We start from the raw sequence: 12,321 nt of genomic DNA, 5'->3' as shown, positions 1-12,321 counted from the left end.
CACATTTTCACTGAAGAAAAGACCTCACAAACAAAACAACACAAAACTATAGTTAAGTATCCCAAAAGGTTTTTAATAGAGCATTTATTTCCCAAAATGGGGAAATACTGGTTCAGACAAAATATTTGGTGAGCAGGTAAAATATGCAGGTAGTATAAGCTTATAAAGGTGTATTTTTCCATTTGACAAAATGGGGCTCTGGACAATAAATAGAATCTTCTGGGGGTCAACTGTGAATGATGGTGACTGGGTTTGAGTCAAATCATCAATGTCAAACCAAACGTGAATTGATCTGTTAAAATGTTGGCTGCATGTTTTTTAAACCTCACTCCATTCGTTTTAAATAAAATTTAATTCTCCACTTTAACCAATATAGCTTTATTTCTATAGTTCTGTCTTCCATAAATAAATTATCTCTCTCTGTATCAAAAAGAGAATTCAAATATAAAGAACAACGGCTCATTGTGTTGTATGCTCTGAATGTACACACACACACGCACGCACACACGCACGCACACAGCACAATGAAATTACATCAAAGACAACCTACACTGCAGCAAGTCAGGAATTATTTTATCTCCACAAATATACACAGCCTCGCTTTGCCCCTTGTGGGTTGATTGAAATACGCATTTTAAAAACAGCAACATTAAATTAAATCGGGTTTGATAATACACATACATATGTACACAAAGTGTGCCTTTATAATATACAAGTGTCTTTGTAAAAGATTAAAATGTAAAAAGCTTTTGTATAAAAGATGGCAGTGATCCATTCATTCGTCTTCTGTGGTTCATATAAATATGTCAATTCTCTTTTCTGACAGTTTGATTCCTTGGCAGTAGCATTAAACAAAATAGAGGGGAATTCTTTTACATTTGATCCAGACACACAGCCTCAACACATCCAGGTGGAGTAAGCAAATACCTCCATACATCCCACAACAGGGATTTAACGCTTACTGACCCTAGCGACCAGGGACCTAAAGGTAACTTCATTCACATCTGGAGCTTCACATCCTCGACAACGACACAAAGGCAAACACCACTGCTCTGTGTGTCAGACACTAGTGGTTTGGTAATCAACTACAGTCCAGGACTCTGTGCTGCCATGGCAACCTCTTCAGACCACAGTGTGAATACGAATTCAACTCGCAGCAGGACTCAGCCCGCCTGCTGCTTTAAGACCGGGGAGAAATGCATAGTGCCTGACTGTGGGTGCACACAAGGCTCACCGCTGCCCTCTACAGGTAGTTAGAGGCCACGAAGCCGTGGCTGTGGCTGACTCGGCTCTGGTGGATCATGGCTCTGTCATACGCCACTTGGACAGACTTGCGGATGCTAGACTTGCGGCCCTCCATGATGCGCAGCTTGTCAGCTGTATCATCTACACCCAGGGGTGTCACCTTTTCACGTGGGAGCCACTGCCTGCAAAGACAGATTTAGACTGTTAGAGCCTTTGAGCAGCACGAGTTGAAGCCCACTTTTACTGCTTTACACCATGTTCTCTGTATCTGTAGGTTCGATGTTAACACACATTGTAGTTTTATTCTGCCTGGGCTGAACAGTCCAGGCAGCTGAAGTGTCTTTAACACACCTGGTCAACGATGGTGGGTCTGACACTGTGCATTACAGTTGAGCATATTTCAAACTCACCATGTTCTCTTGTTGTCAAAGAAAAGCACCAGGTAAAGCCTCTCGTTGGTCTCCTCCTGTCTCTGCTCCCCCAGATGGAGAACTTCTTTGGGTGGGACAGGGATGGGTACCCCATTGTGCAGCAGGCCCTCCTCTGGCATCTCTGGGTCAATGATCTGGAACAAACATAAAGTCAGCTTGAGTGGGGAATTGAAGTTTGTTCACAGCACTGCACTCTGTAACATAATCTCAGGGAACTCTTACAGTTTTATTTGAAGTTCTCAAAACATGGTCTGATAAAATCTGCCTGTTTAAAGGCTACACCACCTGTTGATAACCTATATTTGACAGAGCTTGAGAATTATTAGATGAAATTAGGGATTACCAGAGCAGGATATGAGGGATATCCTCGACACTTGGCCCAAACCAGATCTAGAGGCTCCAGCTCTGTCTCATCCTCAGATGTTTGGCTGCCATTCCCTGAAAAACAGCGGGAAAACAAATGGTTTGCATACTCAACTGCCAGGACATCCTCTGCAAATACAGTTAAAAAGAAGTTTGTTGCTTGGCTGCATGCAGAGAGGTTCCTTATCTGTGCGGACAGGTAATGAAGCACATGCTGACTGGTTAATGCACAGACAGAAGAGGCATTCATTAAAACCCACAAGTACAGAATTTAAACTTCTACTTGTAATTCACAGAGCAAATTGTTGTTTAAGCTGTACCAAAAACCATTAAATTTAATTTCAAAACATACCAGTGTAATCTGAGTCTCCATTGACTATCTCCAGGAAGGGAACTTTGGAAAGAGCTGGTTTCCCGAGGCTTCGTTTGGGTGGTGAGCTGCTGTAATATAGCACGTTGTATTGTCAGTGTGTTATAAATCAGTACTGAAACCAGACATCAGAGACAACAGAAACATGTCTTACATCTCTTTGCGGAGGACTGGGCAAGGGCTGTACTCAGAGTCGGACCCACCGTCTTTGTGCTTATTGAAGCCGTTGGTCAGTCCTGAAAGTAAATGAGATAAATCTCAGAACTGCTGCTGAAATAACAAGAGCAAGAGGAGAACTAGACAGAAAGAGGACATCTGAGCAAAATATATATTTAGTCTTATCTCAGGAAGGTAAAATCAGGAAGGTAAAATCAGGCTCCTGTGCTGTGAACAAGTAGCATGCTTTGTTTCCTTGTGTCATAAGAAAGAGAAGTGCTCAGAGAATATCTGAAAGCTTCACAAAATAAAGTCTGACATGTTGTAAATTATGTAATCAGTATTAGCTAGCTAACCTGAAGTGATAAAACAGATGGTGCCGAAAACAAAAATGAATACAGACAGGTTGGAGACTGTTCATTTGAAGAGGAGGGATGACAAGCCAGAATGTAACTACATTTAATTAGAAACTAACATCTGTAACTGTCTCCAACAACTCCTACATTCCTTCACATTTTTTTTTATTGTCTGACATTGTCATTCTTTGTAGCACGACTGTTTAGACAGTCACCTGGAGGCTAACAATAACAATAAAGTCAGGAGTTTCCAAACTGCATCCTGTGCGATCACATGTTGATCCCGTGTTCTAAAACACCACCCAGAGTGGAGGACCTTAAACCTGGGGTAAAGAAGTGTCTGCTGCTCACCACTTTCCAGTGTATGATTTGGTGTCCTCTCTAGCTCACCATCTGAGCACATGTCTCGGCTGGGGGTCCACTGTTCGTTGAGGGCGGGGGGTCCTGGGCTTTTCTGTGGGGTCTTGGATGGAGTTGACAAAGGTGTGGAAGATGGGGTGCTGGCTGTGGAGTTGGTTGCTGTAGGGGTGTTGCTTGTATTCTCATCCTGCAGCCCCTTTCCATTTGGTAAAGCATTGTCTCTGTCTCTGAACAGCTTTGCTCCATTTTTTGCCTTCTTAAATAACACAGAGGTTCGTCGTCCAACCCCCCCACTGGTAGGCCGTGGGGGACTGCTGAGCTCTGGCATACCATTGACCACCACCTGCCCTTCACTGTGCAAACTGGGAGGCGGCGACGCTGGCCGCTCCTGTGTTTTAGTGCAATTAATGTTTTCTGTGGCACCGTCTGAGAGGTCACTGTCCATCTTTAAGCGCTTGCATGGCCAGCTGAGTGGCTGTGGCTCCCCTGTGATCGGCCGCAGAGTGGGAGGTTCCAGAGGCGCATCCCCCTGTCGTGGAGGAGGAGCTGGCCCTGTAGGTTCCAGTGTTGGTGGTGAAGTGGATTTGAGGTCTTCTGGAAGATGAGAGGAGAAAAATGAAATTCCATTTCACTCAGCATTCATTTGAAATGAATGTCCACTTAGTATGTAGTGTGATGTGGTGGTGTAGTATTCACACTGGAAAATGGTGTCACTTCTTAATGATTCACATTTCATTCTAACAGTCTAACCACAGTCCAAAGGGAGTTGAGGTATTCTGTAGATATGGAGGACCTTGTCAAGACGAGTGAATAAATAACTTTGCTCTCACAACTGTACACCAGCAACATGGTAACATGGCAGCATTTTATGACTTATCTGACACAAATCACAGGCGTTCTGCTGCCCTCCTCTACGGTGACAAGAGACTGTTTGACTGGACTGGCCTGTAGTAAGTGGGATGATATGGCATGACTGTACGTGGCCAATGGAGAGTGGTGAGTCCATGAGAGTGATGCACAGAAGAGGTGCAGACATAGAGTGCACTGGGAGAGAGGAGTTGTGAGGCAGCCATGGCTAACGAGACTCTGTGGGCCCCTACTTACTAGACTGGAGACAGTGGGGTGGTTGGGGTTGGTGCGTGGGGGGGACCCTGGCTCAATTACCTGAGGACAATGTTCCGTTAGCTCATGTTCACAACTGGTCTCATTGAAAAAAGTGGCTTTTAAAGGTACATGCATTGGCAATTTCATACTGATGAGACGTCAGTGCTTTTCATCACCCACCTTTGTCTGAAGATGAAAGGCCGTTATCTGCCTTGATGTCTTTCTCGTCGTCTTCGTCATCATCGTCATCCTCATCATCATCCTTCAGGTGTCCGTTGAGGAGGCTGTGGCGGGGGTGTTGGCCCTGCCTGTAGCGGATGTTGTTGATCTCACGACGAAGCAGGCGGATACGTCGGGTTCGGGCACCACTGCATCGCATGGAGGTGACAAAGTCCAGCTTTTCTAACAGCTCCTTCAACTGTTCCTCCACGGTCATATGAAGCCGGTTGTCTGGATCTAGCACACTGTCAACTGGACACAACGCAAAGGAGTCAGCCTAACAGTGAGATCCTTTTCCCGTGAGAACCCACAGTAAGTGCTGCTGGTTTCCCACTGAATTCACTGATTATGAATGAATTCACTACACAAGACTGACAAATGTATTAAAAGACAAGAGACTCCCATGATGTATAAGCAGCATAGTGGGTATGGAGAAGGCTCTACACTATCCACTGACTGTAACTACCTTCAACAACAACATTACATTTCTAGCAACCTATCAAAAACATTAATACAAGAACAAGAGACACAAGCAAATTGACACAAAAACACAGATCCCAAAAAGATCTGTGAGAAATCTGGCCTAATCTGGCATAAATTATGAACCAGTTAAACTTCTCTCTTGCTAACTTGCTAAATCGAATGCAAAATAAGACATGCAACAGTGCCACATACCGCCAGTCTGCTGTCTAAAATCCTAAAGCCATGGGTGTGTTCACATTTCCTCTTGCCACCACTGTGACTTACCATCCTCCCAGGTGCAGCTATAAAAGTCTCTCTTTTGTGGTGACTCTGGGAGGTGCATGCCAGTGTCCAGGTCGAGGCCGGTGTTAGTGGCTTGTCGTTGTGCATGGCGCAATATAGCCCCCCCTAAGTCTCGAAGACGCAGTGCTGCTCGGTGGAAGACTGTGTCCTTGGCATTGTAGAGGAGGCAGTTGGACACCATTAGATTGAAGTCAGCTTCCAGGTCAGCCACCGAGCGGTAGGCATGACTCTCCAGCTTAGAGCGCATGGTGGAAAAGTCCATGGGTTGGCTGATGAACTCCTGATAATCTGGGACCTGAGGACAAGATGTAACCCCAAATGTTAATGACAAGAATGGATACATATTAGCAAACAAAATGCAAATTTGTGGTTGTAAAAAATGGTGTGCAACATAACAAGAAGTTTCTATTGTATAAGAATCTTCAATCTAAACACCAGGAGCTCATTGAGCTCTCATCATATTACACTGACTAGAAAGACTTTTTTCTACCCCTCTGTATTTCAGAAGAGATTTGATCTCAGTTTCAATACTATGGCTATTATTGACAGGTGGAAAAAGTTGTTAAAAGTTCACCTCTGTGCAGCTGTGATGATTTTAGTTATAATGTAAAATGTTCCATTCATTTATTCCCATTGGTGATATTATCTGACTCACAGTGGAGCCATGTTTTGTTTACAACTGAAGAGTTCTGAATTGATATGCCGTGATATGCACCTCTGACAGACTCATGGGTTGAGTTGAAATAATTAAAAATGGTGATAAGAACATAAACCAAAAGGGTCATTACGTTATCTGGGAGAGTGCCATGTTTCTCCATTAAGTAGCCCTCCCACTTCTTAACTCCTTTGTAACTCAACTGTGCACATACATCTGGTGTCAGTGTTGTAACAGTGAAATGTCTGACCTCCTTGATGTTGACTGGCTGTGCAAAGATCTGGGCTGTGTCCTTCTCCTGTAGTTGTTCCAGGGTGGAGCGGAGCAGCACCAGCATAGGGGCCAACTGCATCTCCAGAGCTGCCTGGTGAACTTTGACCTGCATTTGTAAGATGATATGCACATGATGTTGACATATGTAAAAAGCAGCATAAGGAATTCACTCAAGTTTTTACAGACCACCAAAGGCTGAAGTGAAGAGAAGCAATGTGAAGTGATATTTTATAAAGGGCCATGTAACACAAGAATGTGATAAATTCAACATTTTTTGACAAAGATCATGTCCTCATTTGGTCATATTTTAACATCCAAAGACCACTGCCTGTTCAGTACTTCATATGGATAACTGTCAATCATGACAATGACCATTACATTTAAAAGGATATTTTTTGTTTTCCTCTTGGTAATGCCTCTAAGGTGTCATGCACTCTCTCTTTAGGACAAGAAAAGTGAGACCACCCAACCACTGCAGAACCTAAAGCTACATTTAAGGACATCTTTAAGGACATTGTACCTGTGGTTTCCATGTATTTTAATAATCAGAACTTGAAATACTGCATTCTGTAAACTGACTTACAGTTAGTCTCGGTGAGCATGTGAGACTTATTTTTGTTCATTACCTGTTCTCGTTTGAGTTTCTCCCTCTTGCGGATGAGCTCCACCAGCAGCCTGGCTTTTTCAAGGTCATGTCGAAGCTTCTGCCAATATCTCAGTGCCTCTCTTGCTGCAGAAACCTTCTCATCCACCTCAGGCTACAAAGTAACACAATTTGTTATTGTTCCAGTGTATGAACACTGTACCAGAGATGTATCAGAACACAATCTATATATTTTAGTAAATGTTTAGTGAGACAATGGTCAACTAAACCCTCAGAATAAATAATACAAAATACAGAATACAAAATTAAACAGAGTGCCATGGCTGCAGTTCTGTTTCCTGCCCTGACCTGTTCAGTATTCCTTTGGGTCTGGATGTTAGAGTGCAAACGCCGGACCAGCGGCACACCGTTCCTTGACTGACGCTTCAGTAACCAGTAGCTATGCAGCCTCTGCATAAACTGGTTTTTCCTCTGGAAAATGATTCCTTTGCAGATGATATTCAGCCTGTCCAACAGAGACAGATGTAGGTTGGTCTAACTGTCAACACCACTGACATCTGATGAAAACCATCTTGGTCAAATGTTTGGGAAAAAAAGATTCAGTTTAATTTTTGATGAACGACAACTTTTATTGTATAAAAATAAAAGATTTTTACCTGCTTGTGGGTATCTGAGGCACTGTCACTTGTGGTGAAGCAGTTTGCTGAGCTGTTGACTCTGTACTCTTCTTCCCTTTCTTTTTATCTGTTTTGCCATCATCATCAGACTTTCTGCCTTTTTTTGGTGTCCTCGGGCCTTCTGTGTAGGCACTGCGTCCTCTACTCGCCCTCCCTCTGCTGCCCACCACTCTTCCTTCACTCTCCTCATCTGATACAGTTTCTTGACCTGGTGGTGAATGGGCCTCGCAGTATGCTGTCTTCTTAACGGAAAACGTGGTCCCATTGACGTTTGTCTCTCGCACAGGATCAATCTTCATAAACAAGCCAGCGCGCTGAGCACACGTGACGTGAAATGCGGTGTAACAGTTGGCTTTGTGACACTGAATAGATGCACCGCGGCCCTTCTGCTTGCACAGGTAGCAGGTCAGTTTCCACCGTGCCGGGGGAATGTTATTGACCCCTTCCACTGGTTCCAGAAACACTGTGTTGGCAAAGCAGACTTCAGGGATCCAGATGGCACAGACCACATGTGCCCAGCGGCCGTCACTTGTTTGCTTGAAAGCACCACCACGATTTGGACATAGAACGCAGTCTACAGGTTTCTGAGGGGACTGGAGGCAGCAGCGGCACAGCCACTGGCCCTCAGGGATATAGGGCACTCCATAACACTCCTGGTGCACAGCCAGGTTGCAGGAGTCACAAAAGAGGATGACGTTGCTGTTGAGGCACTCATCATCCAGGCACACGCAGCAGAAGGCATCATCGTCGACAGTGCTCTGAGAGGGCGCCCGACTGCGGGCTTCCCAATATGCTTCCTCCTCCAGCCGGTCCACCAGCAGCTCAAAGGTGTCTGGTGAGACAGCTGAGTAACCCTCTGACGTCCGGCCAGCGTTGACCATCTCCAACCAGGCGGTGTCCTCTTCGTCCATGTCATATTCTGCCTCAGCTTCCTGCTCCTCGGCTGAGCGTTCAATGTAACGGTAATATGCCGTAGGCAGAGGAGGTGCCTCAACTGGCGTGAAGGTTTCTAGGACACGAAACTTGGGCTCAGGGAGGGTCATGTGGTGATGGTGTGTTGTATGTAACTTCTCAGGAGTTTGTGGATGAGAACTGGGACAGTGGTTCTTGGAAGGTGGTGGCGACTTAACAGGGGGGCATTTGGAGTCTTTCCTGCGGCCTCGGGGTGTGACTGCTTTGCGGACTGTCTGGGCACTGCTGGTGGGAGGTGATGACTGTTCACTGTTCTCCTTGTTGCTGTTACACTCACTAATGTCCTGAGCCATCATCTCATCTTCAGTAATGACCTCCAGGGGCTCCAGAACAGAAATACGGTGAAGCCTACCATCCAGTTCCACCTCCACCACCTTCTGGGCCTGCGCATAGGTCAGGGTTTCTCTGCTTGGAGAGGCTTTGAGGCTGTAAGGGGATGGAGATCGCTGACGGGCACCCCCACGCCCGCCAACTGTCCCATTGGACTTCTTGACATCTCCTCCACCTCCTCCGGCCACCTGGCCTTTTCGACGTGGCTTCCTCATGGGCCACTGATCACACTTCCCCTCCTATTGGTTAAAAAGAAAAGAAAATAAGAAAATACGTAGTGTCAGACTGGAAATAATAATCAGTACAAATTATATTTTGTGTATTGCAACAATGCTACAGCAAAAAAATGTTATTCCATTATTTCACCTTTACAGTCCCACTGAAATAACATTCAGTAATGCCCTGTATTATATCCATTGTCAATAAATTTTTATTATAATAAGGAAGAAAAGAGGTCTTTGGGGAAATATAAGAAATGCTCCTTTTCCTCTCAGCCAGCTACAGGGGCGTGGGTGTCTGTATTTTACTGTCTGTAGCTGGTAGGCTGCCAGAGTGTTGATGCTAAAAGTAGAGAACTGAGACTAAACAAACTTGGCTGTAGACATTGTGTTGTTTGTGGTACTTAAGAGTAAGGACCATGGCAGCATCTTACTGGACCCAAGTGACATCTGCAGGTAAGACTGAATGTGATATTTTAATGAATTAATAAAAAAACTAGGGTGCGTATGCAAAAACCAAAAAATATCAAATAAATATTTCTCCCTTCTAGTTTTTCTTCAAAGGAGAACACAGCAGAAAAACATTATAGAGCAGATATGTATGCTGTAGCAGACAAGAAAATTCAGTTGGAAAAAGTGTAGCATCTATAATGATACATCCATCTACTGTCTGTTACCACAGCTGTTTGTTATTGTTTGCTTTGGTAAAGTTATTGTTCAGTGACCCTGGACTTTACCTATATTTATTCTCTGCTGCTTTAACAGCTTACTTTCCCCTTGGGATAATTTTATATTAAAAATATTATGCAAACCAATGTCATTGCTGTAACAACACCAGAGGCTAAACATGTTTTGAACATCTTAACATATGAAGTCATTCAAAAACAAATCTGTCACAGTGTTATTAGGCAGGGCTACGGTCAGTATCACATGCAACATAAACATTCCTTCACACACTTAAACTTACAACACTGTCACTCACTCAGTGCCAGTAACTAAATGCATAGACCGATGTATTACCAATTAACCAGCTGTCACGCTGATGGTTATTCTTCACTGTCCAAACACGCACGACCAGTAAAGAAAAAATTGTCTGTAGATTATTCTCGACTTTATCTCATTAACTGTTGGCAACTATCAGTGCTAGCCACAACACAACGGTTACATCCAATCAGCTTTCAGAAAGATTTGACTGATCCACCCCAGAGCCAATCAGCTTCAGGAATATCACAGTCTCAACAGATCAGTGTCCTTATTTCGAGAGTAAAATGTCAGCCATATTTACAGTTTTAAAACACTGTTAAAAGCTGTTCTACACTTTAGATCTGAATGATTATTTAATAATTTTGAAGCAGTACATTACCTCGTAAATTCGGCACGAGAAAGACATCGTATTTTGACAGTATTCTGGTACTTTGACATACCAGTAGAGACAAGTCAAGATATCGGCTAGCTAGCCTGCTAACTTTAACAGTCCACCAGTACTAACGTTAGCTGGCTTGTTATTTTTCAACGTTGACAAGGCGCAGAACAAGTTAAACCGTTGCTAGTTAAAACTGAGTTAAAAGTCCTTAACTACTCAAATAATAAAGAAACAGTAGGTAGCAAACATAAGCCATCTTACCTATTATGGCAACTGGCTGACACAGGTAGCTCGACAGCCGGCGGTCAGAAGCCGCCTCTACAGTAATGGTTGCCTAGCCAGCCGCCTTACTTGCTGTACTCTCGAAGCTAACCGCTACCGTTAGCCAGCTACAGTTTGCTGGTACAGCCGGTATATTTAGCTATTTCATTACGCATCCGTTTCTTCACAACACGGCATTTGGGAGGCGCGAGCGGTCAGTCCCAAAGATTTACTGAGAACACGAGTGGTATATCTGCATTAATAATCTGAGAGACAGCTTAGTGTCGACCCAATTTTATGAGAAGGAGGAATACTAGCCTCCTCTGGCTAGCTGGCTATCTGTTTAGAGTCCAGAGTAAGTGCTAAATCAATATAAGCCAAAGTAAAAACACAGAACTTCCGGATACATATTTCAAAATAAAGTCCTTACTGGCATTTCACCACTAACTCATTCACTAATTCACCATTAATTACATCTAGTTATTTTCTTACTAACGTGTCCTTTTCACAGCAATTCATTGCATGCAACCTATGACAAAGTGTTGTAGTTATCAATGTACATGAAGTGTAGTGAAAGTTGTGTGGGCAGTATTACTGAGGGCAGCCAAGATGTTTGAGGGCTGCAGTGTACTTTCTCCACACTGTGGCTCTCCTACAGTTGTTATTTTTTCCTTTTTAAAATATGTTTTATTGCTTGTTTTATTAAATCATACCCCACCTCCACCCCATCTTCTCTATTTCATTCTGTAACATTTTTGAATATATATATATATACATATATATATATGCAACGAGATATATATATATATATATATATATATATATATATATATATATATATATATATATATATATATATGATACGATATATATATTACTCGATGTATTCTTTTATTTTGACGGCAAAATGCCTCATTTCCGCCTTTATGGTCGCCTCTGGGCTACCTTGATAACAGCAGTTTGATCCAAGTTTAGCCCGCCCTCTTGACGTCACTAGGCCATGATTTTCGCGGGCAAGCTATTTAACAGGGTTAGCGGCAGTCATAGTATGTATTGATCTTATTAACAGCCTTATGCTTCCTAAAAATGTATTTTCAACATAGTGCTGTTAAATCTTCCCTGGAGTGTTGCTCTGGAAACCTGACACCTGTCCTGTCATCCCCATGTACACAAAACATGTGTGCACACACGCATGCTCATGCTCATGTTTATTCTATTCATATGCACACATGCACACATTCACTTCCTCAGAGAACAAGCGACAAACCAGTATCATATTTTAAAGTATTACATGGATAAAATCAGTCTCATGGACACAGGATGTCTGGGATCTCCTTTCAAATAGATGACACAATGAATTAAACAGAATAATGAATGACCTCTGTGCATTATGATGAATCACACAGCTGCCTCTAAAATGAACCAGCCCAGTCAAGTACACATTCAATATCTGATAGATACTGGAGAGACCCACAAGTTGTTGGGCATAAAATTGTATGCAAGTGTGAAGTTACAGCATGGCAGACATTACAAAAGTGAAGTATGGAACCACAGAGACATGAGTTAAAGGACTAGTTGCTTTCAGCATCATACATTGCA

The 12,321-nt window shown here is 43.3% G+C and overlaps 1 protein-coding gene across 3 annotated transcripts; it reads right to left on the bottom strand.

Moving 5' to 3' along the window:
• Positions 1 to 47: 47 nt before the first annotated feature.
• Positions 48 to 11,078, bottom strand: brpf3b (bromodomain and PHD finger containing, 3b). 3 transcript variants are annotated; one of them, XM_018675209.2, is made up of 13 exons: positions 10,723 to 11,078; positions 7,558 to 9,119; positions 7,250 to 7,406; positions 6,924 to 7,055; positions 6,275 to 6,403; positions 5,352 to 5,664; positions 4,566 to 4,856; positions 3,273 to 3,875; positions 2,564 to 2,645; positions 2,392 to 2,480; positions 2,020 to 2,114; positions 1,656 to 1,810; positions 48 to 1,427 (listed from the first exon to the last, which is right to left on the bottom strand). In XM_018675209.2, the coding sequence occupies exons 2-13, from the start codon at positions 9,093 to 9,095 to the stop codon at positions 1,244 to 1,246; spliced, it is 3,768 nt and encodes a 1,255-aa protein (XP_018530725.1). In that variant the 5' UTR covers positions 9,096 to 9,119; positions 10,723 to 11,078; the 3' UTR covers positions 48 to 1,243. The 3 variants fall into 3 exon arrangements, with proteins under 3 accessions (XP_018530725.1, XP_018530727.1, XP_018530726.1); XM_018675211.2 differs by having other exon boundaries at positions 2,392 to 2,477; XM_018675210.2 differs by having other exon boundaries at positions 3,273 to 3,872.
• Positions 11,079 to 12,321: the final 1,243 nt, after the last annotated feature.

This window comes from Lates calcarifer, linkage group LG6, assembly GCF_001640805.2.
Source record: "Lates calcarifer isolate ASB-BC8 linkage group LG6, TLL_Latcal_v3, whole genome shotgun sequence".
NCBI lineage: Eukaryota > Metazoa > Chordata > Actinopteri > Centropomidae > Lates > Lates calcarifer.
Note: the sequence above shows the minus strand (reverse complement) of the source record. Positions and strands in the feature narration are given on the sequence as shown.

Bases quoted from the DNA above. Each gene is read 5' to 3' on its own strand.
- brpf3b (XM_018675209.2), bottom strand. From the start codon at position 9,095: ATGAGGAAGCCACGTCGAAAAGGCCAGGTGGCCGGAGGAGGTGGAGGA. The intron at 7,407-7,557 runs GTAAAAATCTTT...TCTGTTGGACAG, and splicing joins CCTCAGATACCCACAAGCAG to GCTGAATATCATCTGCAAAG. The intron at 5,665-6,274 runs GTCAGACATTTC...TCTTGTCCTCAG, and splicing joins AGCCAGTCAACATCAAGGAG to GTCCCAGATTATCAGGAGTT.